A 25,191-nucleotide genomic window follows, 5' to 3' on the forward strand; every position below is an offset into this window, starting at 1 on the left:
ACGAGAGCTCTAACGACTTTCCTAAAAACAGATATTGATACTGAAGTTTATGCAAATATTGTACACCCGATTATGGCGTCCGCAGAAGTTCGCCAACTTTGAGGCGTGCATGCTAATGCTGCTGCCATTGCTGCACCAAGCTGGAGAACAAGGGCATGACTCGGATGATTTGCGTTGAAACAACAACAGCAACAACAAAAAGAGACAAGTCCCAGTTGTGTGTCTCTTTATTTAAACAGTAACAAAACGTGATGAATTCAACTATGATGAAGGGCGATCTCAGTGGATGAACTAAATTAGATGAGTGTTTGCTAAAGCGCATCAACAGCAACTATTCTATCAAACAGCTCGTTTACCGATACGGTCAATGTCCGCATTGACAAAAAAAAAAACGATAAAATAAAAGAAATAGTGTTCAACGTTTTGCAAGTAAACGAACAACAAAGACATATGTCATAAGAGCTGTAAACGATAGAGATTATTTATCTCAAACGGCTGAAAAAGAAACACGTTGGTAACGCTTGAGGAACTTTCACGTCGTTGAGTCCCACGTCGTCAGCACGTGTTGGAATGACGTTACTGCACCATGTTCGGCGCTTTGTTCCCTGCCTTGTGAACGTATCTGTGCCGCCATGGTAACAAAACTGCAGCGTTCGTGGCGCCTTAAGTGCTTGCAGTGCATTCGCTTCTTTTCATTTGCTTGCTTGTAGAGCTAGAAGCAATACAGCGTCAGCATGCCAAGTGGCTTTGTCGAAGTCACCGACCTTGTTTGCGAACGTTGTCAGAAAGCAACAACAACGTCCCGCACGCATGCGACACATGCGCTGCCTGCTTTTTGTCACCCAATAAGTCCAGCAGAAAATGATCACTAACAGTGCCTTCTACCGATCGTCTTATAGCGCTCCGGCTATATATACTAAAAAATAAAGTATTGAAAGGCATCATTGAAGATTTGTTTTGAGAATCCTTATACCTAAGGGTCTAAAAGTTATGAATCAGGCTCCTTCATATATAGATATAGCAGATGGCTTATAGTTACTTCCTTACACCAGTGCTAACCGGTGTCGACCAGGGATAATATTGTACCAGTGCTATAATAGCCCGAATGTCTGTAACTTATAGGGCAACAAAGGAACTCGAGGAGAAGGTAAGGGCCGCGCGACAAGTGGTATGGAACGGAAAATGATAAGCGTAGCGCTGAGACAGACAGCGGTGTGGATTAAAGAGAAGACGGGGGTAGCTGATATTCTAATTGAGGTTAAGAGGAAGAAATGTAGTTGAAGAGGTCGTGCAACGTGTAGACAGACAACAATCGGTAATCCACAAGAGTTATACAGTGGCGGCCAATGAAAGGAAAGCGTATAGTCGAGGACGGCAGAGAACTAGCTGGCGCGTCGAAATTAGGAAACTTGCTGGGTGAGGGAGGAGCTAGCTAGCTAGTAGCGAGGCAGGAATAATTGGACATTGCTAAGGAGCCTTCGTCCTGCAGTGCATGTGAAATATGCTGCTGGTGCTCCTTATGGTGACGACAACTTCCTTATTGCACGACTTTTATTATCACGCTGCTAGATCGCTCCGAAGCGACCAACCGGGAGTGATGTAAAGAAACGATGATGGACGACCGAAAGTGATACGAAGACATTTTCTTTTTTTTTTGCTTTTGACCTTATGTATAGTTGCGACTACAAGGCCATACATAATCCAGTCTTATGTAGGTTTGCTTGCGTTGAAGACGCGATTCGAGGCAATTCTGAAGTGTCGCGCCTTTTCGGTGTCTGCACAGGTTCATACCCACAGGAAGCAAAGTAATGGGCGCCACCTTAGTGGAGAGAGACGACGAAGTGCATGGATAGTCAGTCAGATATGCGAGAATAAGTTCATTGGATTCAATCAGTGGGTTTATTGTCCACTGACCTTAATAAATGTTCTCTCATTAGTTAATCTAAATGAAGAACTTCGCGTTTCCTTGCACAGTACGTGTAAGCTTGATTTGGCATTTTCATATATATATGTCCTACTGTTTATGTATTTACACCCATTTATATATGTATATAAGACTTTGCCCTTTGCTGCCCTTTGCTGCCCTTTCCTGCCTTCGGTATATACTTCATACCACCTGTAATAAATAAATTGAATCGAATTGAAATTGAAACTGGATCTTTAGAGGGTGCTCTGTATCATTTCTGTGGTCAAGGTTAGAGATTGTATCGGCTCGTTTCGGTATGCAAGTCAACAACCCTGGTCTTAGAGGGCCAGAGGTGGCAACGTCCTTTAGTGTTTGACTAGATGGTAAGCCCACATACAGGAGCTTCTTTTCTTCTGCGACATACGTTTGTTCAGAAATAAACCTTTACAGCAAGAGTGAAATACATCCCTGCGACGAAGCAAGACGAATGCATTTAAAAGTGAAAAGAACGGCACCTCTATCATGCTAGAAACAACTTGGTGCCATAGCGGTTCAGCAGTTGGAATGTTAGCGTAGCTTCGGACGAAGTCGTCAAATCTACATTGTATTGGTGCCGTCGTGTGCATATGTGTGTCACAAATCGTTTAAAAACGTATTGTAGAGTGTAGTCCCAGAGTAAGACATCGCTCTAAATGAGGGAGGAAATGGTAAAAGAAAAAGAAAAAAACTGAACTTCGCTCCTCCTTTCATCCACTTTAGCTTATCCATTTGTAGCAAACTTTCAAGTTCTCGTACAAGGAATGCTGGAAGAGGCGGTGGTCAAACCACAGTCACTGAATATGCACTTTTTTTCAGCCATGACCCAACTGCAAGGAAAGTTCACGTGCTATTGATCTATGTGTGACAATTGAGGGTGACCTTGCTTCGTAAAGCGGTTCTTATGAAGGAATGTGAGTTTGAACAGAGCCACTGCTTTGGAGAGCGTACCGCACTCAGCGAGAAAGATGGTCTATACGGACTAGCCGACTGCAAAGGTGCTGCAAACTATAAAGTTAGCACCTACTGAGTCAAACACGGAGCCCGAATGGCGTATACCTGTTAATATATATATATATATATATATATATATATATATATATATATATATATATATATATATATATATATATATATATATATATATATATATACACGAAGCTTTGCTAGGAGCCCGACTGACTTCCCCAGGCGATTCCATACGTATAGTGGCACATTTGTTTTCGTAAAAGTGCGTGAGTGATAGTTAGAGGGCGCAGCTATTGCAATCCATTACAAGTTAAAAGAAAACAAGAAAGAAAGAAGTACGGATATACACGTATACGTCCACGTCATCTGACAAAAAAACAAAAGCGTATTGTTGAAGTGAACCGCAAATACCTTCGCAATGATGCTACGCGCCAAGCGACAGCTGGAAAAGATGTCGGAAATGAACGCGAGAGAAAGCGTGGCCTATACGGAATCGGTCGCTGTGCGATTAATATCGGTGCCGTACCATGTGTATCGTTTCCCGCTCCAAGTGACGCTATGCGCAAGGGCGAACCAATCACAGCTTTCAGTTCCCGCGACGCTACTGTGGTGTTAATATAGCAATGTGTCATTTAGTGCACTCTTTTCCCCATAAATGCACTATCTTGCTTCAATTGTCTTTTTGTCTTACTGCGCTGCACTTTACCCCAATTTTTCCTTCCACAAATAAGAATCTCTCTCTCCGCTACGCTCCTTGAAGAAATACGTTGGTCCCCTGGACGAGGAAGATGGTCTGTATGGAGATTAGCGCTATAAAACTTTCTGCAATGAAGAGAAAGCTACATGGTTTGCTCTGCACGTGTTTTTACGTACTGCGCCGTTTGATACGCGCTTTCAGTTTCTTGAACAGACGCCGAATCAGCGTAGCTTCCACGTGCGACTGGTTTGTATTTACCCGAACGTGGAAGAGAAAAGCTAAAAAAAGAAGTCACATTTGACAATAGCTGGTAAATTTTGTCTTAATTTCATGTTGTAAATAACGTGTTCACATTTTATTTACCGCAGCTTACGCTTCCCTATACTTCCAATGTTAATATTGAACACTTATTTCTTATCATGTGCCCAAAACACGGTGCACGAGCGTGTGACCGACGAATCTGGGAGTCGAACCCGCGACCTCCTGCTCCGAGGCCATGATGCCGAATAGCTGTTTTCTGGGTTCATACTACACAGGCCCGAATGGACACAATGTACGGAAACTCTCTCATCCGTGTCGTTTGCAGCGCTCCAAAATTTCGGGACAGCAACTTGGCCTCAGGGTAGTGATTGCGTATACCGTGGCCCAATAGAGTTTAGGCTTGCCGTGAGATTTACGACTTGCTACGTACTTGCGTCTTTTTGCCAGCGTTTTCTTTTATTTTTTGGCAAAAGCGAGCACGCACATGCTCGCACAGAGCGCGAAGCTACACTATATAACATACTATACACGCTTCGGCTTCAGAGTCTTAGCGGATGCTAAAGCTCTGTCGCTCATACACGAACGACGATACAACTCGACAGCGATGTCCTATTCGACTATTACGAAGTGAGACGCACAGAATTTCAACACTATACACCGCTGTCCAGTTTTTTTTCTTGTACATGCCTATAAGAAAAACTCGTTCGCGATTATTAGGATGACTATACAAATGTCTCTGCCTGCATACGAACCTGTAGGACGCGTACACACTGCACAGAATAATCGGAACGAGTTCGACGTTTCGAGAACCCGCCGAACGCAAAATTCACTGCACGGCAGAAACGTAATGAAGTATAGAGACGTCCCGCATGCGTCGTACGTACCCCGGTCGCCTAACTTTCTGTTTGCAGGTGTCGTATAGGCGCGAGTCATTTCTGCGGCCGTTCAGAATACGCTGCAGACCGCTGTGTGCATGCGTGCACGTCCAGAGGTTCGAGTGATATTGACGTCCACGGTGTCACGTGAAAGCGGCCGCCCTTATACGAGGGCTTCCGCGTCGTGATCAACACCGACTGGCAATCGCTCGCGGTTTTGCCGCTTGGAAGCGAACTCCTGCCACAAGAAAGAGTCACAAAAGCGGCCCTGCTCGTGTGAACGATCAAGCAGGCTCTTCCTCGAGCCAAATGCAGGGCCGAGCGCGCGAAGCTGTATAGTGCTATACGTGTGTCCGATTTCGCGTGCGCACGATGTGGCAAGACCCCCAAAATCCTACGTGTGTGACATCTCTATCAGAAGATTAAAAAAAAAAGAGTAAAGGCGCGCGCTCTGTTCAAGCGTCAGGGCCCGTATTCACAAAAGAAACTTTTTACGCCAAAACTGTTTGCAAGAGCAACTGTCGGCCTGTCAAGACGTCGGACACGTTATCAGAGAAGAAAGCCGGCCAATATAGCAAACACCTCTTACGAATGTAAGGCTACGCGTGGATTCGGCACCTGGAAACGAGGCCGACGCCTTCGACAGCTCCGGAAGCTGCGCAGATTTTCTGCATAGGTCGGAGGTAAGCTTTCGTTTTAGTCTATACAGGACGTGCCAAGAACAGAAGTCGCGGCGCGCCTTTCTTCCGGCGGTCTCGCAAAGGCAATCGGTGGCCGCGCAGCCACCTCCGACGACTCAGAAGTCGCTGTCGTCCTCTTCGTCCAGGTCCAGCCAGAGCTTCCAGAGGCCCGAGTCCTTGGAGCGCTCCCTGAGGAGCCGCTCCAGCTGGCGCTCCTGGCCCGCGTTGAGCGTGGAGCGCCAGTCGCCCACGGTTCCGCGACGCGCGAATGTCCGCGTGCGCAGGGCGGGCGCCTGCACCACCACGTCGTCGACGTCGTCCTCCTCCTCTTCCTCGTTCTTCTTGTCGTCCTCGCCCTTGGCCTTCTCGAAGCGGTGCACGGTTCGCGTGGCGTGCTCCTTCATGAAGTCGTACGAGCTGTGGTGCACGATCATGTCGAGCGCGCTCTCGTCCAGCGCCACGGACTCGAGCCACTCGTCGCCCAGGAACTGGGCCAGCCTCTCGGTCACCTCGTGCGGCGACCGCTTGATGTCCTCGTAGAGCAGGAACATCACGTTGGGCTCGTCCCGCCGCGCGTACCAGCCGCACACGTGGTCGAAGTAGTCGCCCCAAATCATGTCGCCGCTCACGAACTCCTGCGGGAGAGAGGACAGCCGGATAGTCATGCGGTGAACGTGATGTACCTACCATTGTGGTTAAAAAGTAACGATAAAGATATATATCTTCATGATTTTCAGCATCTAACAGCTGTTATGCGGCAGCTACTGTGACAGCGCACATGCAAATAACCTTAATGTATATAGATGAGGTTAATTTATTTGCGTTTATGTTGCCCGCAGCCCAGGTAAAATACTAGCCAAATAGCGATGGAATTCTGACGATATTCACTGCGAGAGAGCAACCAGACGCGGAAGAATGGTGTCATCTGGCGGCTTGTTTTAATGTTCGCAAATGCCATTCTGTGTTTAACTATTTCCCTACCATCCATGGGCAAAATGGGTGTTTTTGTTAGGCTACGCCAGATCATCTTTTCTGAAGCAACTACTGCTCTCAATATTTTATATAATACATACGCAAAAAGCAGAATTAATGCACTTTTCACGCATAAAACTTTTACTTATGAGATGCATGTCATAAAAGAGATATGGACTGCCAGAATCAAGATTGTGGAATAAAAGAGAGCAAAGTTTGAAAACCGCGCTTGTATATACTAAGAAAGGTAACAAAAATTACGAGATATACAAGATGTATTGCCGTCTAATAGGCACTGTCTCCGAGGAAACGAAACATTTTCATTGAACAGGTATTCCACTGCAAAAATTTAACTTCAAGCACTACAGTTGGGCGTGCCGGGCTGCGGCCGCCGATGTTCCGGGCTGGTTTGCGTCGTCGTCGCTCTCAGCATCAAAACCCCACAAAAAGGCAACATCCCCAAACCCTCCGCTGCTCGATCCAACGACAAAGTCAGCCGCGCAGACGGAGCGGAATCGCGAGATCCGCGATCTTTCGAAGCGCGAGCGCCGCTCCTGGAGGCGGCCATTTTTGCTTTCTGCTTTGACGATCGCGAAATTTCGGAGCGCGTTCAAAATTTACTGCCTGGCTGTAAAAAAACGAACTGCTTAGAGAACAAAAATATAATTCTCTTCCTTCACGTACGATAGCGCAGTGAGTCTGTGATCGGCACAGAAGGTCTAGAAAACGACACTTCAAACCATCGTTAGCGGGCTAACGATGCCCAATGGGCGCGGTAGGGCAAAAAATAATAGCCATCTGCAGGGAGGTGCGTTATAAGCTAAACGAATATCGGTAGGCCGGTTGGCTTAGGGGCTCACAGTAAAACTACAATTGAGGCCGTGCAGGGTGACATCGGTTGGACCTCTTTGAAGTCAGAGAAGCGCAGATCAAAATTAGTTTTGAAGAAAGATTCAGGACCACGGATGAAATTAAATGTGCGGCTACCGGGATATCTGTAACTCGAGAGCATGGACACAGAATGGAGGAATACGTCAAGAAAGTTGGCAACCAAGTGCAGGGTAATTTAAAGTGCAAATAGACAACCAGGAGTCATCAGAAAGAGCGAGAAACAGAGACAGCGAATTGGATGCAAAGAATGAAAAAAAGGAAGATCATTGAGATTTACAAGGACGGCAAGAAAGAAGTTGGAAGAGAAAATCTGTACAACAGAATGGGCAGTGCCTTCCTATTCGAGGCCCAAGCTGGTTGCCTAAAAACAAAAACACACCGGGACAAATATTTGCAACATGATGAGGCATATGTCTCTGCTTGCAGCAAAAATCCAGAGATAACTCAGCAAATCCGAATGGAATGCGAAGGTGTTAACCCGGCGGCGCCCGTATACGTAACGTCCGCCTTCCAGAAGCGCTGTGATTCAGAGCCGATGGAAATAACCGGTCAGCAGTCGAGATAAGCAAGAAACTTCTGGATATCGGTGATAAAAAAACGACAACGGGAAGAGATTGATAGGACCGGATCCCTAGAGGCATAGATAACTGTACAAGGTAGATATATAGAGGTTTTAGGGAAGCGAGAAAACATTAAGGAAAGAAACGCAAGATTCGAGACTGACGAGCATGTTGTTCCGTTTCGCCTGCGACACGTGGTTTTGCCGGCGCGACTGCGGCGGGGCGGCAGACATTTTGGCCCGATCGTCGTCGCCGCAACACTCATCGCCAGGTGTTTCCAGGCGCGACTGCGGCGATGCGACCGCCTAGGGATCATCCTCGCATTCCAGTCATTGTGCCCGAAACAGGCGATGCCAAAGCAGGGATCTCATTCCAGTCATTGTGCCCGAAACAGGCGATGCCAAAGCAGGGATCTCGTTCCAGTCATTGTGCCCGAAACAGGCGATGCCAAAGCAGGGACCATCCTCTCATTACAGTCATTGTGTCCGACCGGCAGCGCCACGACAGGGTGCTACGAGATCGTGCTCGACATGGTGCTACGGCATCGCTACGACAGTGTGCGTCACCATTAGCCCATTGTACATTCACGTGCTCGTCTTTTGAGGGGTTCCTTCTTGCCCTCAACTGCGAGAGTATAAAAACAGCTGCCCCCGGACGCCAAAAGGGAGGGCTCCGATTTCTTCTGTTGAGTGAAGTGCTCTCCCGTCTCTCTACTACGGTCAAACCTGACCGCCAACTCATTGCGATGTTAAAATAAACAAGTTGTTTCGTTGTTACCAGTCGACTCATGCTTTGCCGGGACCTTCGGATGCTTCCAGTTGTACCCCAGGCCGCCAGGCCAACGCTACCCTTGGGGCTTGCGACCCAGGTACAACCACGGGCGTCAGCGCCGAGTTCCCAACAGATCGTACCAGCAGTCCGATCCCAAACATCTGGTGGCAGCGGTGGGATCGCGACAACGGAGGCCAGAAGCGAAGAGATGCAGTTGACTGTATGCTGAGCAGCTCAACGACGATCCGGGAGCAGTGCAACGAGCCCTGTGTGACGACTGGTTGCCTGCAGCGGAACGACTGCGCGGAATTCCTGCCTGCGAGGTTTGGTGAGTGCGGGACTTTCTTCTTCTGAGCTTTGCCAGGCTTTTGTTAGTGTTAGAAACAGAGCTGGTAATTGTGGTTGTCGTTGCTGCCGGGTTAGTTGCGGCAAGACAATAGTAAGCAGTAGAGAAAGCAGCATTCAGAGCAGCCATGGATTTGAAGTCGTTGCGCAAACCGAAATTGTTGGAGCTTGCAAGAGAGTTGGGTCTGGATGTCTCAGACAAACTAAGAAAACCGGAACTGATAAAGGCTATTCTTGAGTTAGAGGCTGAGGATGACGAGCTGTCGGAATGCCTTGAGACCATTGAAGAGAGAGAGACTGCAAAAAGACAGGAGCGCGAACTTAAAGAGCAAAAAGAAAAAGAAGAGCGCGAACTTAAAGAACAGAAAGAAAAAGAAGAGCGTGAACGTAAAGAACAGAAAGAGCGAGAGCAACAAGAGCGTGACCGTCAACACGCTTTGGAAATGAAGCGTCTTGAGGTAGAGATGGAACGCGCTCGTAATGGAAGTCAGGCACACGGTGCAGGAGAACGCGTATTGTTCAAAATGACGGACCTGATGCGGCCGTTTAAGCTTGGAGAGGACATTGGTTTGTTCCTGGTTAACTTTGAGCGAACGTGCGAGAAGCAGGGGTTCTCTCGGGAAACGTGGCCACAGCGCTTGCTCACTTTGTTACCCGGCGAGGCGGCCGACGTAGTCGCTCGCTTGGATAGAGAGGAGGCAGAGGATTTCGACACAGTGAAATCGAGTCTTCTAAAAAAGTACCGGCTGTCTGCGGAGGCGTTCCGTCGGAAGTTTCGGGAAAATGAGAAAGGCAGAAGTGAGTCATATACAGAGTTTGCGTATAGGCTTATGTCGAACATGCAGGAGTGGCTCAAAGAAGAGAAAGCGTTCGGTGACCACGATAAAGTTCTGCAGTGTTTCGGGCTAGAACAGTTTTATAGTCGGTTACCGGAGAACGTGCGATACTGGGTCTTGGATAGGCCAGACGTGAGTACGGTGGCTAGAGCCGCTGAGCTAGCCGAGGAGTTTGTGACGCGTCGAGCTCGCGGAGCTAAGGACGGTCAAAAGGGTGAATTTGGCTCGAAGTTTGAGAGGCCGAAGTTCACGCCCATGAGATTAAAAGGGGACACGCGTAGGGAGGATGCGAGTGAAAGCAGTCCGACCAAACGTAAAGAGACGGCGGCAGCCAAACGCAGGAAGCGGTTCGAGATGAGGCGAGCGCGCGTTTGTTATACGTGCCAGAAGCCGGGTCACTTTTCGGCGCAGTGTCCGGAAACAACACCAAAAGTTGTGTTTTTTTCAATAGGCAGCACTGACGAGAACATGAAGCTTCTCGAGCCTTACATGCGAGACCTCCTCGTGAACGGGAAAGAGTGCCGAGTGCTTCGCGATTCCGCAGCTACGATGGATGTAGTTCACCCGCCTTACGTAGAACCCCATATGTTCACGGGCGAGTGCGCATGGATCAAGCAAGCCGTGGAAGCTCATAGCGTGTGTCTGCCAGTAGCAAAGGTGCTTATTGAAGGACCTTTCGGAGCGCTTGAGACGGAGGCGGCAGTGTCATCTATGCTGCCACCCCAGTACCCGTACCTATTTTCAAACAGGTCCGATCACCTCCTGCGCGAGAAGGGGCTTTTGTTTGGTGAAGCTAGTGTTCAGGCCTTAACCAGATCGAAGGTTCGGGAGCTCGCTGCAAAGGCGGTAGTTGCGGGGCCGACGTTATCAAACAACGAAAAAGGGTCAGAGGCGCAGCAAGCTGATATTCCGAGCACGCCCGAACTGAATAAACTTGAGTCTGTAACGTTAAAGGCGCCAGATACTGGAGAGGAAACGCCCGACGCGGGAAAGTTAGAAGAGCTATCTACTGATTTGCTCATCGCGCCTACGTCAGACGGACTTGATAGGTTGCTAAAAGTCAGCCGGACGGCTTTGATAGCCGAGCAAAAAAAGGATGGCAGCCTGGAAAACGTGCGCTGCAATGTCAAAGAAGGTATCGCCAGGAAAACTGCGCGTTTTGTGGAAAGAGGTGGAGTCCTGTACCGGAAGTATCTAGACCGCCGAGGAGTGGAGTTCGATCAGCTGGTCGTGCCTCAATGCTATCGTCAGGATCTGTTGCGCTTGTCACATGGGGGTTCGTGGTCCGGACACCTAGGAGTTAAGAAAACTAAGGACCGTCTGTTGCAAGAGTACTATTGGCCAGGGTGTTTTCGGGACGCAGACCATTTCGTGAGGACATGTGACACTTGTCAGCGGGTGGGCAAACCAGGGGACAAATCGAGGGCGCCGTTGAAATTGGTACCTATCATTACGGAGCCTTTTAGACGGCTCGTTATTGATACAGTGGGACCTCTGCCGGTAACAGCCACGGGGTACAGACACATTTTGACTGTGATCTGCCCAGCGACAAAGTTCCCTGAAGCAGTGCCGCTTAAAGAACTCAGCTCAGTTGAGATAGTCAATGCACTACTGTCCATATTTGCGCGAGTTGGTTTTCCTGCGGAAATTCAATCAGATCAGGGCACAGTGTTTACTAGCGCTTTGACGACAACTTTTCTCGAAAGGTGTGGGGTAAAGCTGTTACACAGCTCAGTGTACCACCCACAGTCGAATTCCGTTGAGAAGCTCCACTCCGTCATGAAGCGCGTGTTGAGAGCCTTGTGTTTTGAACATCAAACTGACTGGGAGCTGTGTCTGCCTGGGGTGATGTTTGCTTTAAGGACCGCGCCGCATGCGGCTACGGGGTTTTCGCCAGCTGAACTGGTGTACGGTCGCTCGCTTCGATCTCCGCTTCGCATGCTTCGAGAATCATGGGAAGGTAGGGGCGACGACCCAGTCGTGGTGGAGTACGTACTTAAGCTCCTCGAACGCTTAAGAAGGGCACAGGAGTTGTCAGGTGAAGCAATGACAAAGGCCCAGCAGAGGGCCAAGGTTTATTATGATCGGACAGCCAGGGCCCGTCGTTTTGAGGTTGGCGATGAGGTCATGATATTGCGCACATCGCTAAACAACAAACTAGACGTGCAGTGGGAGGGCCCAGCACGAATTGTTCAGAAACTGTCGGACGTTAACTACGTGGTAAGTCTGCCAGGAAAGCGGAAAGCACAGCAAGTTTACCACTGTAATCTGCTCAAACCTTATAGACAACGGGAAGCAGTGGTGTGCATGATGATAAACGTTCCTGAAGAGCTTCCAGTCGAGCTTCCGGGACTAGGCTCAGTGACGAACAGGGAAGACACCGGTCAAGTCATTAGTGACCTTATCAGTAAAGCACCGCTGTCGCCCGAGCAGAAAACCGAACTACACCAGCTATTACAAGAGTTTCAAGGTCTGTTCTCTGAGAGGCCTGGTAGGACTTCGGTACTTACTCATGATATAGAACTTACCTCCCCAGAGCCAGTACGATCCAAGGCGTATCGGGTGTCACCCCGCCAGAGCGATATTATGGAGGCTGAGGTAAAGAAAATGCTACAGCTCGGTGTTATTGAGGCAGGTGAGAGTGATTATACCTCCCCTTTGATTTTAGTTGAGGTACCGGGCAAGGAACCTCGTCCTTGCGTCGACTACCGCAGGCTTAATTCCATCACTAAGGATCAAATTTATCCGATCCCTAACATCGAGGAGCGCCTTGAGAAAGTTAGTAGCGCTCAGTTTATTTCCACCCTAGATCTTGTCAGGGGTTATTGGCAGGTTCCACTTACAGAAGAGGCTAGTAGGTATGCGGCGTTCATTTCACCAATGGGAACATTCCGTCCTAAAGTGTTGAGTTTTGGTTTGAAGAACGCGCCATACTGTTTTTCAAGTCTCATGGATAAAGTGTTGCGGGGACAGCAAGAATTCGCTTTACCGTATCTAGACGACGTAGCGATATTCTCCGCATCCTGGTCTGAGCATATGACACACTTGCGGGCAGTGCTAACCCGCCTGCGCGAAGCGGGCTTGACAGTCAAGGCTCCTAAGTGCCAGATAGCACAGGCCGAGGTTGTCTACCTCGGTCACGTGATTGGTCAGGGTCGTCGCCGCCCCTCTGAAATAAAAGTGGCCGCTGTGCGAGACTTTCCGCAACCGCGCACCAAGACCGATATTCGGTCGTTCTTGGGTGTCGCCGGCTACTATCAGAGGTACATCCCTAGGTACTCTGATATCGCGGCTCCCCTGACGGATGCTCTAAGAAAGACAGAGCCTCAAACAGTCGTCTGGGACGAGACCAAGGAAAGAGCTTTTAGCGCCCTAAAGAGTGCCCTAACAAGCCAGCCTGTGCTACGATCGCCAGACTATACAAAAGGGTTCATTGTTCAGTGCGATGCTAGTGAGCGAGGCATGGGCGTTGTACTGTGCCAACGGGAAAATGGAGAAGTAGAACACCCCGTCCTGTATGCTAGTCGTAAGCTGACCAGTCGTGAGCAGGCGTATAGCGCCACCGAGAAAGAGTGTGCATGTCTCGTGTGGGCCGTTCAGAAATTGTCATGCTATCTAGCCGGCTCGAGGTTTATCATTGAGACGGATCACTGCCCTCTCCAATGGCTGCAGACCATCTCTCCCAAAAATGGCCGCCTCCTGCGCTGGAGCCTCGCTTTACAACAATATTCCTTTGAGGTGCGTTACAAAAAGGGGAGTCTCAACGGTAACGCCGATGGCTTAAGTCGAAGCCCCTAACGTAGGAATCAGCCTCAAAATTGTTTGTTACTGATGTTTTCTTCCTGAGGCAGGATTTTTTTTTAACATATTGCTTTTGTTTAGTGTTTCAAAGTGATGATATGCTTTCTAGTGCAATTTTTCAATTTGTGGACGCGTTCTGAGTGATGCTAGACTACTGTAAGGAACTAGGCAGTGGTATAAAAAGGGGAAAGAGCCTGGCAGGGCTTAGTGAGGGTTGTGCCGTGCTTGCTGACTGAGCGGTTGAGTTTCAGCGTAGTTCTAACGCTTGCCGGGAACGAGAACAAAAATGTGAACTCTCCCGAAGTCACTTTGCAGTGTCCCGTGCGAACCTGAACAAGAGAACGAGGCCTTCTCTGTGCGCTGCGCTCAAGAAACGTCGAGGGACGCCCGACTTCGGTTATGAGCATCATCGAGCGACATCCCTCCGGACAGCGGATGCAGTCCCCTGTCCATCGGGATCTCCTTCCCCCGGCGGGGCGGTCTGTTGCGTTTCGCCTGCGACACGTGGTTTTGCCGGCGCGACTGCGGCGGGGCGGCAGACATTTTGGCCCGATCGTCGTCGCCGCAACACTCATCGCCAGGTGTTTCCAGGCGCGACTGCGGCGATGCGACCGCCTAGGGATCATCCTCGCATTCCAGTCATTGTGCCCGAAACAGGCGATGCCAAAGCAGGGATCTCATTCCAGTCATTGTGCCCGAAACAGGCGATGCCAAAGCAGGGATCTCGTTCCAGTCATTGTGCCCGAAACAGGCGATGCCAAAGCAGGGACCATCCTCTCATTACAGTCATTGTGTCCGACCGGCAGCGCCACGACAGGGTGCTACGAGATCGTGCTCGACATGGTGCTACGGCATCGCTACGACAGTGTGCGTCACCATTAGCCCATTGTACATTCACGTGCTCGTCTTTTGAGGGGTTCCTTCTTGCCCTCAACTGCGAGAGTATAAAAACAGCTGCCCCCGGACGCCAAAAGGGAGGGCTCCGATTTCTTCTGTTGAGTGAAGTGCTCTCCCGTCTCTCTACTACGGTCAAACCTGACCGCCAACTCTTTGCGATGTTAAAATAAACAAGTTGTTTCGTTGTTACCAGTCGACTCATGCTTTGCCGGGACCTTCGGATGCTTCCAGTTGTACCCCAGGCCGCCAGGCCAACGCTACCCTTGGGGCTTGCGACCCAGGTACAACCACGGGCGTCAGCGCCGAGTTCCCAACAGATCGTACCAGCAGTCCGATCCCAAACAATGTATAGACTTCCGAATTAGCTCGGGCAGGCAAGGTGACTATATGTCACCGCCCAGTTTCAAAGGGATGACAATAAATCATCATGATCAGCAACATCATCATTATCGTGATGTAAAATATCGGAGACTGGAAGAGCAGAGACCCAGCCGCCGCTTTATCTCTTAGACGACACCTTGTACTGTTCCCCCCTTTTTTTCGTACAACTACCGGTGCACCATTTAAGGCTGAAAGATGTGAACTTATATACCAAGTAGTTAGTGTGAAAACGTGCACACGCATTTTTCATTCGGTTTCACATTTTTTTTCTTATGTGCTTGCTGTGCCTTGCAAAAGTGAAAGATATACGCTGAAAGGCGCTATTCTCAATCTATACGTCCCCCCTACCCTCACCGCCCCTCACCTCTTCTTTGTCCTTGTGTCGTGTCGAAACGCGTTTCTGCGATGCTTCTTCATTAGCATTTATACACGATATGCCAACACTCATTAAAAAGGAAAATGCCGACCTGCTGATGTCAACTACGCTATAGCATTATGTGTTCTGTTATTCTTTTACGTTTATCTAGGTCAATTACTCAGAGAGGATCCTGATTTTGAGAAGGAAACTTGCCTGAGAATAAAAAGGGGTTGGAGTGCATACGGCAGCCATTACCAAGTCCTGACTGGGAGCTTACCACTGTCTTTGAAAAGAACAGTGTACTATCATTGCATTCAACTGGTACTAACTAACATATGCGGCAGAAACTGGGAGGTTAACAGAGGGGCCCGAGACCAAGTTAAAAACCGTGCAAAGAGCGATGGAAAGAAAAATGCTAAGCGTAACGTTAAGAGACGGGAAGAGAACGGAGTGGATCCGAGAGCAAACGGGGATAGCCGATATTCTATAGTTGACACTAACAGAAAAAAGCGGAGCTGTGCAGGTCATGTAATACGTAGGGCAGATGACCGTTGGACCATTAGTGTTACAGAATATGTGCCAAGGGAAGGAAAGCGCCGTCAAGGACGGCAGCAAATTAATTTTGGTGATGAAATGAGGAAATTTGCAGGCGCAAGTTGGAATCAGCTAGCGCAAGACAAGGGTAATTGGAGATCACTGGGAGAGGCCTTCGTCCTGCAGTGGACATAAAAATACGCCGGTGATGATGACGATGATGATGCCCTTTACCTTCACGGAGCTTTTGTGTGACATGCTTCTACTGGACGGCTCAGTTCATACTATTTGGTGTTGAAGTTACCTTGTTGTGCGTCCTTATTACCTATTGCGCGGTAAGCCATGACAGATCTACGACACCCGCGGACTCCGTTTCCATTAAATGAAAACTAAACACTTTAGAGAAAAGAATTTTACAGCGAGCTTTTGATCAGTTCATATAATTGCCGTGTTCGGTGGGTCTAAGACATGAAATTCCAATTCTTCTACATGATTCATATACAGGGGTCAGTGCTATCGGTTCAAGAAAAAAAAAACAGAACAAAGAGACCAAGAGCACAATTTTTTTTTGCTTACTGCTAACAGAAAAAAAAAAACGGTACTTTAGGACAAGTTGTCACGAACACAAATATTTCGGCAGATCATTGCACCCAGAAATTTAGTAATCAAAGTGCACGTAATGATACCAGTCATATGGCGTATAAAAGAACAGATTTAAAGGGCACTAGAAAAACACGGGAACAGCTTAGCTAGCAGAGTATTCTTTCAGAACTATTTTCCTTAATTTTTGCTGTAATAGGTAAAATATAAGAAGGTGAAATGAAAGACAGAATTTCAGTTTAGCTTTCACGCCGGAAATTCAGCGCCGATACCCTTGTGATTGAGGCGTTGTGGATTTTGAAGTATATTTTAGTACTCGCACAAGTCGTGGCTAAGTAAAAGTTTGCTAACTTCAGTCTTTGGCTCTTTTAGAATACGCTGACTCTAGTCATGGCGAGTAGGTGCGGGAACTTCAAGGTGGCCTTGCCACCCGTCTTTTGTTTACGCGTCTTTTCTGACTTACCAAGCCCCTTGTTAGGGTAAGAGTGACATTTATGGTAATTTACTTGAGTAATTCACTAATATAGCTGAGATAATTTTTCTTCTCTTTAGTGTCCCTTTACCCAAAATGAAAAAAATGGATCAGTCCATTAAAAAAATGTTCACGATGCACATGCGTGGACGTTCGTCACACGAGAAAAAAAAAAGAGTTGCAGTTTCGCCCTAAAGGAAAAAAAAAGCACTGATTGCGATAGCAAATTAGTGGACAGCTGTACGAAGTAAGGATAGTAGGTTTACCGCCCGTATAAACTTGCAAACATAGGCGTGTGAACTAAATCAACAAGCATGGTGTCACGCGCGCACAAGGAAACGAACACATCTTACTCGACGACCGCGGAAACTCGCTGTCAAAACGTTGGAGCGAGGAAGCGTGGCAGCAGCGGAGAGCGAATTGACCTTCGTGCTGCCTCTCGCTTCAACGCGAACTAAGCCGAGAAAACACAGCGCACGACGTACTCTGTTCCCGTTGAAGATAGCTTTCAAGATACGGCCGCCCGGGGTAGAACGCGCACCCCTTCAGCGTGCTTCCTCCCCGTTTTCCTTCCTTGCGGGCGCGATATTGAGCTGCTATCAACGGCTTCTCCTCGCATCGCACGCTTTTACTCGCACATACAGCATTCGGCGCGCGGCGACGGTTTTGTCGCCCTTGGATTTTATACAGAACCTCACGGCGACGCCGACGGCAGAAATGCGCCTGGAGTGTCCACGTAATTACTATCGCAATAAAAATCCCATCGCGCTTCCAAATAGACAGATAGACAGGGCGCTGACACTATCCGTGCCTCTTTTCCCGATATTAAAAATATCCAAAAGTTCGCATGGAGTAGTTATTTGCCTTTTCTTCAATAAAATTTCTCTCTCTCTCTCTCTGCTTCCGTCCTCTATAGGGGACTGTAGTAAATCACTTGTGGGTGTAGCACGCGTGGTGCCCTTTTCTTCCTTTCCTCGTGTTTGCTGAACCAACTTGCCCGCGAACAAGTTCTTTCGAATCGTTCCATCACCTGGAATGCGGCGTCCATGGACTTCTGCTTGAGGAAGAGCTGCCGGTTGAGGAAGATGGAGACGAAGCAGTCCTTGGGATTCCGCGCCACGTAGATGTACTTGGCCCGCTCCGACCAGGGCATCAGCTGGACGGGCAGGTGCGACTTGACGGCGTTGGGACGCGGCATGCGGCGCACAGCCTCGGCGCCCACCAGTTCCAGGTGCGGCGTCGCCTTGGACCACTGGACGTAGTCGCCAGACGGGTGGCCCTGCGACATGCAACAAAACCTTGGGTTGTGGCGGATCGCTACGGAATTCAAAGAACCACACCAACGAACAAGGCCGTTTGAGCACTACTTAACCGAAGCTAACGTGAATAGTGTAACAAGAGCGCTGTGTGACTAAGATTTTCCTCTACAAACAGGTGACGCGTGTCCCAGGGTTGCTTTGAGTGTCTACTAGGGGCGTTCGAATGGGGGCGTTCGTTTGCCTTGCTGCGAATCCTCCCGAATAATAATAACAAAAATAAAAAAGAATACGAATATTCGAGAAAGACGACCTTCGAATATTCAATCGTACAGCAAGTATTTTCTCATTTCTAAACATATTAAAACATAACGGTTACGTGGAGCTCTGTTTAGGCGAAAAAAGAAAAGATGAAGGCTCATTTACGTTGTTCAATACATATGTAATGCCATTCACAGCTGGACTTAAATGCATCAACTGGTGACCTCGTAAATAAGAAGCGCAAAAGTAAAGGTGATCGCATCTGGTGTAACATGATAATTAATGACAGTAATAAAACACAGGAACAGCACGTCGCAAGATGTTGCCAGATTCGTGGTGAGGTTGTTCAAATGCGTAATAAATTAATAAATTGTGTTGCCTAGATCGAGAGTAAATACTTGTAAGCTAAATTATGAAGGCGAGGAATCCTTATTGAATTACCTAAAATTTATTTAGCATAAATTAGTTACTTCCTGCGTTCGCTCAGAAACTGGTGCTTCTCCGCAGCAACCCCTGCTCCCCTACAGCTGCAGCGGAATCACTCAGAGCAGTCACCATTTGCTTTCCCTATTTAATATCGAATCCCTTAATTCGAACTAAAACGAATATTCGTAAACTTCGAATAGAAAATTCTCGAATCAAATGCGAATCGAGTAGCAAATGCTATTCCATTCGTATTCGAAATTTTGAGCGTTCGCACTCCCCTACTCACCCGGCCTGTACGGACGCACGCATAACCTTTATTGTAGGACCTCGCCTCTCAGGTATTCGGGTGCAGTGTGTTCAGCGCTGCTAAGTGCGATTGCAGAAGACAACGGGCGGTGCCTTCATCTTGAGCACGCGTACACCAACCGCATAGCAAGGCCAAATGTTTCAAAGACAGTAAACCTCTGAAAATCTTCATGACGCGAAAAACTGATATGTTTTGCGTGTTTAAATGAGGATGGTTTAGCTCTTTCCATTTGTTGTTATGTTGGCGAAGACGACATGTTTGCAAACGTTGGCGGGACAAACACTTTCAGGTCTGAGGATATAGCCGTGCTACTTTGGCAGAAGATGAGATGGAAGCAAGTGGTACATATGTTCGTTTACGTTGAAGATGAAGCGACCTGGCTTCATGGCAGGGTTTGTGAGCAGCCCCTTACGACCAGCCAATGGCGACGCACGGAATGAAATAACGTTTAATAACTTAAACTGCGCAACGTACGTTCATATACGTTACTCATCAAAAAAAAAACTTGCATCTTCACGAAACGCGCTCAAAGGCTAGCCCTAGCCCTAGCCCTGGCGAAGCACACACAACGCGCACGCACGCACGCACGCGCACACGTGCACACACACAAACACACACAAACACACACACACACACACACACAGAGAGAGAGAGAGAGAGAGAGAGAGAGAGAGAGAGTTTCCCGCTTGAGCTACTCTGCCGCTGGCTCAGAAAACCTCGACGACTGTGCTTTCGTTACAGTGCCTGTAATGACAAGTGAGCGCGCCTTCGATGTTATAATGGCGTGATAGATTATTGTTTATTGCCATAGTAGCAATTAAGCGGGGTGTTATTATGTGTTTATAACAAGTTATTGAGTTGTTGTCATGTTAATTGTGAGTCGATTGCATGTTATGTATGAATCCCACCACTCCTATACCTTGGTCCTGAGTTGGACCGATAGCACTAAATAAATAAATAAATAAATAAATAAATAAATAAATAAATAAATAAATAAATAAATAAATAAATAAATAAGGAAATAAATCATGAAGCGCTGGATGGCGAATGCTCGCAGTCATGCCGCCATGCAGTGATGTCGGCGACCCTGACAAAGAGGTTAAATGAAATTCGAAAATACGTTTCTAATTTACGGTGATGAGGTTGTTCATTTATGCACACTGAAAAAGTTTGCGCGGAGACACGAGGACAGGCCGAGAAAAGACAAGGCTGTGTCATTTAAGTTGAGCTACGCCAGGCGAGCTTTTGAAGTGGGCACAATTGGTGGGGTGGTCATCACTGTGGTTTAACATAAAAGGGGAGCGGTACAAGAAAACAAAAACGAACAGTTCTTTTTGAACTATTCCAACTAAATTTAGTACCGTTATAAATGCAGAGTAGTACACGAACTAATAACAACGACAGCCGCGTTCTGAGAGTTGTTTTTGATAAAAATTGCCCGAGAAATAACGAACGCGCGAAGATCAAACGCAGACAAAGAATGATAGCCAGAGCTCGTACCCCGTAAGTGTGCTGTTAGCAGTTTCCTACATTCTTAGCATCATGCTCAAAGACAACTGGTTCTGAAAGACTGCTCCAGGCTTCGATGACGTCAGGGAGTTATGATTTGTTAAACACGTTGCTCTCAATATAAAACGCTGAGGGCTCGTTGAGTTGAATATGCTACAAGATGCTGTTGTGAGTGGAATTAGTGTTGAGCCTTGAAATTCATTGTTATTCGAGACGAATCACACTAGTCTGTGTTGCACCAGTTGAAATGCGTGACACACATTAGTCCAGAGTCATACTAAGGACGAGTACCCTATTTCAAAACAGTTACGGCTCCACAAAGAACGACTTACTGACTGCGCATTTTAAGATCCTTTCCGACCAAAGCTTTTTCGCGTGAAAAACAGAACTATGCGCATCTGAACGAGAAAAGAAATGGGGAAAAATCCCGGCAAGACTTGCTTTATATTGTGGCCCTCTGTCAAGAATTTAGCAGATGGTGGGAAGCTTACGATACTTTAAATATTCGCGGTCATATATGCGTGAATAATCATCACGAGTTATTCGACGACAGTTCAAGTGATTCAGGTGGCAAAGTTTCAAACGTGTGGCCCAGGGGCCTAGAAACAGCGCGCCTGTAGAGATTTTCAAAATCGGGAAGAGTCAATGAGCCGCTGAACCAAGCCTACCCATAAACTGTGCAATTAAAGTTGCTGGCTCTCTGATCTGTCGCATTACATGCGGCATTTTCTTTTTCTTTTTCCTCGCTGTCGACTATTTCTTTCGATGCATTGTGTTTCCTACAGGAATCGTCGGACTGGAAATACGCAAACTACCTAGCCGTTTTTCCTAAAGTTGATGCCTCCGTGTCGATTAATGAGCCGTGATACGCAGATCCAGAAGCTTCCCCAGAACACGTGTACACCAGATGTGAACTGCTGGTCTGCCACGCGGTTCGAGCGGCCACTGAGCGCTATACTACAAAGGGCGTCGCTTGAAACTGCCGTCGCTCTATGTTGATAATCATTCAGAGGATAAATATTTGGCGCACTTCTATAGCTAAGTCACGCGTGGTCGAGGGCTCGCACGGAAACGTTGGCCTAATTTCTCCACATTCGTTGCGTCTGACGCGCGAGGACGTTGAGCGCACGCTCAGCCGTAATAGTATACTGTGCACCAACGACAGTATTTGTACCTTGATCATTTCTCTCTTCTTCCGTTCGGGATGCGCTTTAAATTGCTTGCACACTTTCACTCGCGTCAGTGCGTTGAAACTTCTTATTGCACGGTGCAAGACGTCGACTCCTGGAATGCGAATTTCTCTGTTTATCTGGCGTGATTCGAACAGTACCTGGTAATTATTGACAGAGTTTTAGAACGAAAACACCAAAAGAAAACGTGGTTATAGGAAAAGATAAGAAATACAGAGAGTGCTTCACACTGCATTATAAAACATTACGTCTTGCGATGGAGTGATAGAGTGACGGCGCGAAAGGAAAGGCAGGCCGATTAACGAAAGCCGTGTCTGATAGCTAAGAGGAAAATGAGTAGGATAACTAAGATGAAACAAAGATAAATAAAGAGGCAGCCAATGTGGACACACTCGCGCAGGAATGTTCGCTAAAAGTCACAAGCGTTCGTTACAGTCTATTCGCCTTCACTATTAAGAAGCCACTCGATAGTCAGTCGAGTAAAAAAGAGTCAACGACAACAGCAGCGAGCGACCTCGACGTGCACAGTTAGAAATACGTTTTGCCAACAAAGCTGAGCTACTTTTTTAGAGCAAACAGATATAATAGTCTTGCGAAATGACATTCGCCGCATTTCACCATGCACGCTTCGGATTGAGGCTGCTGTGTAAAACAGGTGCACAGCTTTCTCGGCACGACAAAAAAAGCAGCTGCAGGCATCGGTCATGGAAACCGTTTGGACGGGGATATAAACGTGCTTAGCCCACGGCGAACGACTGAGGGGAGCTGCGTCGCTAAATTTCCGAGGTGCATTGTTGCCGGGCGTCGGCTGTATCGCGCCCAATTCTCGTAATCGAAGTAAAATACGAGCTGACCACGCTGACCAAAGCGCTGATTTCCTCTGCCCTAAAGAGCCCATTAGGAGCATTTGACGGAGACAAATACTCAACATGCCTCATTCGATTAACCAATGGCCCTCAGTCCCCAGCAGCTGCGGAGCATCTGACCAAGGCGGCGGACAGGCCTGTGACGCAGCAGAGGGTGCTAAGAATCTCTGGACCCGGACAGGCCGCCAATGGAAACTGACCTTTGCAATGTTTAGCAACCGAACTCTCTCGAGTAAAGCTAGTCTAGCAGGGCTTTTTGAGGGGCTAGCCATCAGCCATTGTTTGGGATATCATTGGCCTTAGTGAGGTTAGAAGAACTGGTGAGGCTTATGCAGTGCTGACAAATGGCCACGTCCTCTGCTATAGAGGACTTCCAGATAAGAAGCAGTATGGAGTAGGATTCCTAATCCATAAGGACATAGCGGGCAACATTGACAAATTCTACAGCATTAACGAGCAGTAGTCGTAAACAAGCTGAATAGGAGGTAAAGAATAAAGGTATTACAAACCTACGCTCCAACCTCCATTCACGACGATGAAGAAATAGAACAGTTTTATGAAGATGTTGAACTAGCGATGCGAAAAGTGCAAACTCAGTATGCTGTAGTCATGTACGACTTCAATGCAAAAGTGGGGAAATAGCAGGCTGGTGAACAAGGAATTGGCAACTACGGCGTCAATTCTAGGAACACTAGAGGAGAGATGTTGGTAGAATTCGCGGAAAGGAATAAGCTGCGAGTAATGAACAGCTTTTCAGGAAGCGTCGGAACAAAAAGAGGACCTGGAAAAGCCCTAATGGTGAAACAATAAATTAAATTGATTTCACACTTTCTGCCGATCCCAGCATAGTGCAGGATGTAGAAGTGCTAGGTAGGGTAAAGTGCAGTGATCATAGGTTACTGAGGGCTAGGATTCACCTCAATTTGAAGAGAGAAAGAGCAAAGGGTATAAAAGCAGACCAATTCAGGTTGGCACTTGCAAACAAATATGCAGCCTTAGGGCAGAGAGATGAAGATGACGTAGAGGTAATGAATGAAACCGTAACTAGGCTGGCTTCAGAAGCAGCAATTGAAGTGGGAGGTAAGGCACAAAGGCAGCCAGTAGGCAAGCACTCCCAAGTAAAATAGGTCCTAATAAAGAAACGACAAAGAATGAGTGTTCAACTCAAGAGATCATACAGAATTCGCGGAACTGCCAAAACTGATCAACAATAACAATATAAGGGATGTAGGAAATTATAACGTGAGAAAGACTGAGAAAGCAGTAAAAAATGAAGGCAGCGTGTAATCAGCCAGGAGGAAACTTGGCATAGGACAAACCAAGATGTATGCACAGCTGAAAGATAAGCAGGGTAGTATCACCAGCAATCTCGAAGATATAGTAAAAGCAGCGGAAGAATTCTATACCGACTTGTACAGTACCCAAAGCAGCCACGATGCCTCAGTTCGAAGCAGTAATGAACAGGTTACAGAGGCTCCTTCTATAACTAGCGATGAAGTTAGAAGGGCCTTGCAAGACGTAAAACGGGGAAAATCGGCAGGAGAGATTGGAATAACAGTCGATTTAATCAAAAATGGAGGAGACATAACGCTTGAAAAACTGGCGGCCCTGTATACGAACTGTCTATCGACTTCAAAGGTCCCAGAGAACTAGAAGAATGCCAACATTATGCTAATTCACAAAGAGGGAGACGTTAAAGAATTGAAATATAATAGGCCCATTAGCTTACTTCCAGAATTGTATAAAATATTCACCAAGATGATCTCCAATAGAATAAGGGACTGGACTGGACTGACTGGAATCACTGCACTTCAGTCAACCAATGGAACAGGCTGGCTTTAGGAAGGGATACTGTACAATGGATCACATTCATGTCATTAATCAGGTAATCAAGAAGTCCGCAGAGTACAATCAGTCTCTCTATATGGCTTTCATAGATTATGAAAAAGCATTCGATTCAGTAGAGATACCAGCAGTCATAGAGGCATTGCGTAATCAAGGAGTACAGACTGCTTACGTAAGTACCCTTGAAAATATCTGCAGAGATTCCACAGCCACCATCATTCTAAACAAGAAAAGTAGGAAGATACCTATAAAGAAAGGGGTCAGACAAGGAGACACAATCGCTCCAACGCTATTAACTGCATGCTTGGAAGAAGTATTCAAGCTATTAAACTGGGAAGGTTTAGGAGTAAGGATCGACGGCGAATACCTCAGCAATCTTCGGTTTGCCGATGACATTGTTCCATTCAGCAACACTGCGGACGAGTTACAACAAATGATTGAGGACCTTCACAGGGAGAGTGTAAGAGAGGGATTGAAGATTAACATGCAGAAGAACAAAGATAATGATAAATAACCGGACAAGGGAACAAGAGTTCAAGATCGCAAGTCAGCCTCTAGAATCTGTGAAGGAGTACGTTTACCTAGATCAATTACTCACAGGGGATCCTCATCACGAGAAGGAAATTTACAGAAGAATTAAAATGGGTTGGAACGCGTTCGGCAGACATTGTCAGATCCTGACTTGAAGC

General features: G+C 47.4%; 1 protein-coding gene across 3 annotated transcripts in view; it reads right to left on the reverse strand.

Moving 5' to 3' along the window:
• Positions 1-209: 209 nt before the first annotated feature.
• Positions 210-25,191, reverse strand: part of LOC142584960 (sulfotransferase 1C2-like) — a 102,994-nt gene continuing 78,012 nt past the window's right edge. For all 3 annotated transcript variants that reach the window (XM_075695337.1, XM_075695336.1, XM_075695338.1), the window contains exons 3-4: positions 17,873-18,121; positions 210-6,059 (exon numbers count right to left, since the gene is read on the reverse strand). In XM_075695337.1, coding sequence (XP_075551452.1) covers positions 5,541-6,059; positions 17,873-18,121 — 768 coding nt within the window. In that variant the 3' untranslated portion in view covers positions 210-5,540. The remainder of the gene's footprint in view (positions 6,060-17,872; positions 18,122-25,191) is intronic.

Source organism: Dermacentor variabilis, chromosome 6 (assembly GCF_050947875.1).
Source record: "Dermacentor variabilis isolate Ectoservices chromosome 6, ASM5094787v1, whole genome shotgun sequence".
Classification (NCBI taxonomy): Eukaryota; Metazoa; Arthropoda; class Arachnida; order Ixodida; family Ixodidae; genus Dermacentor; species Dermacentor variabilis.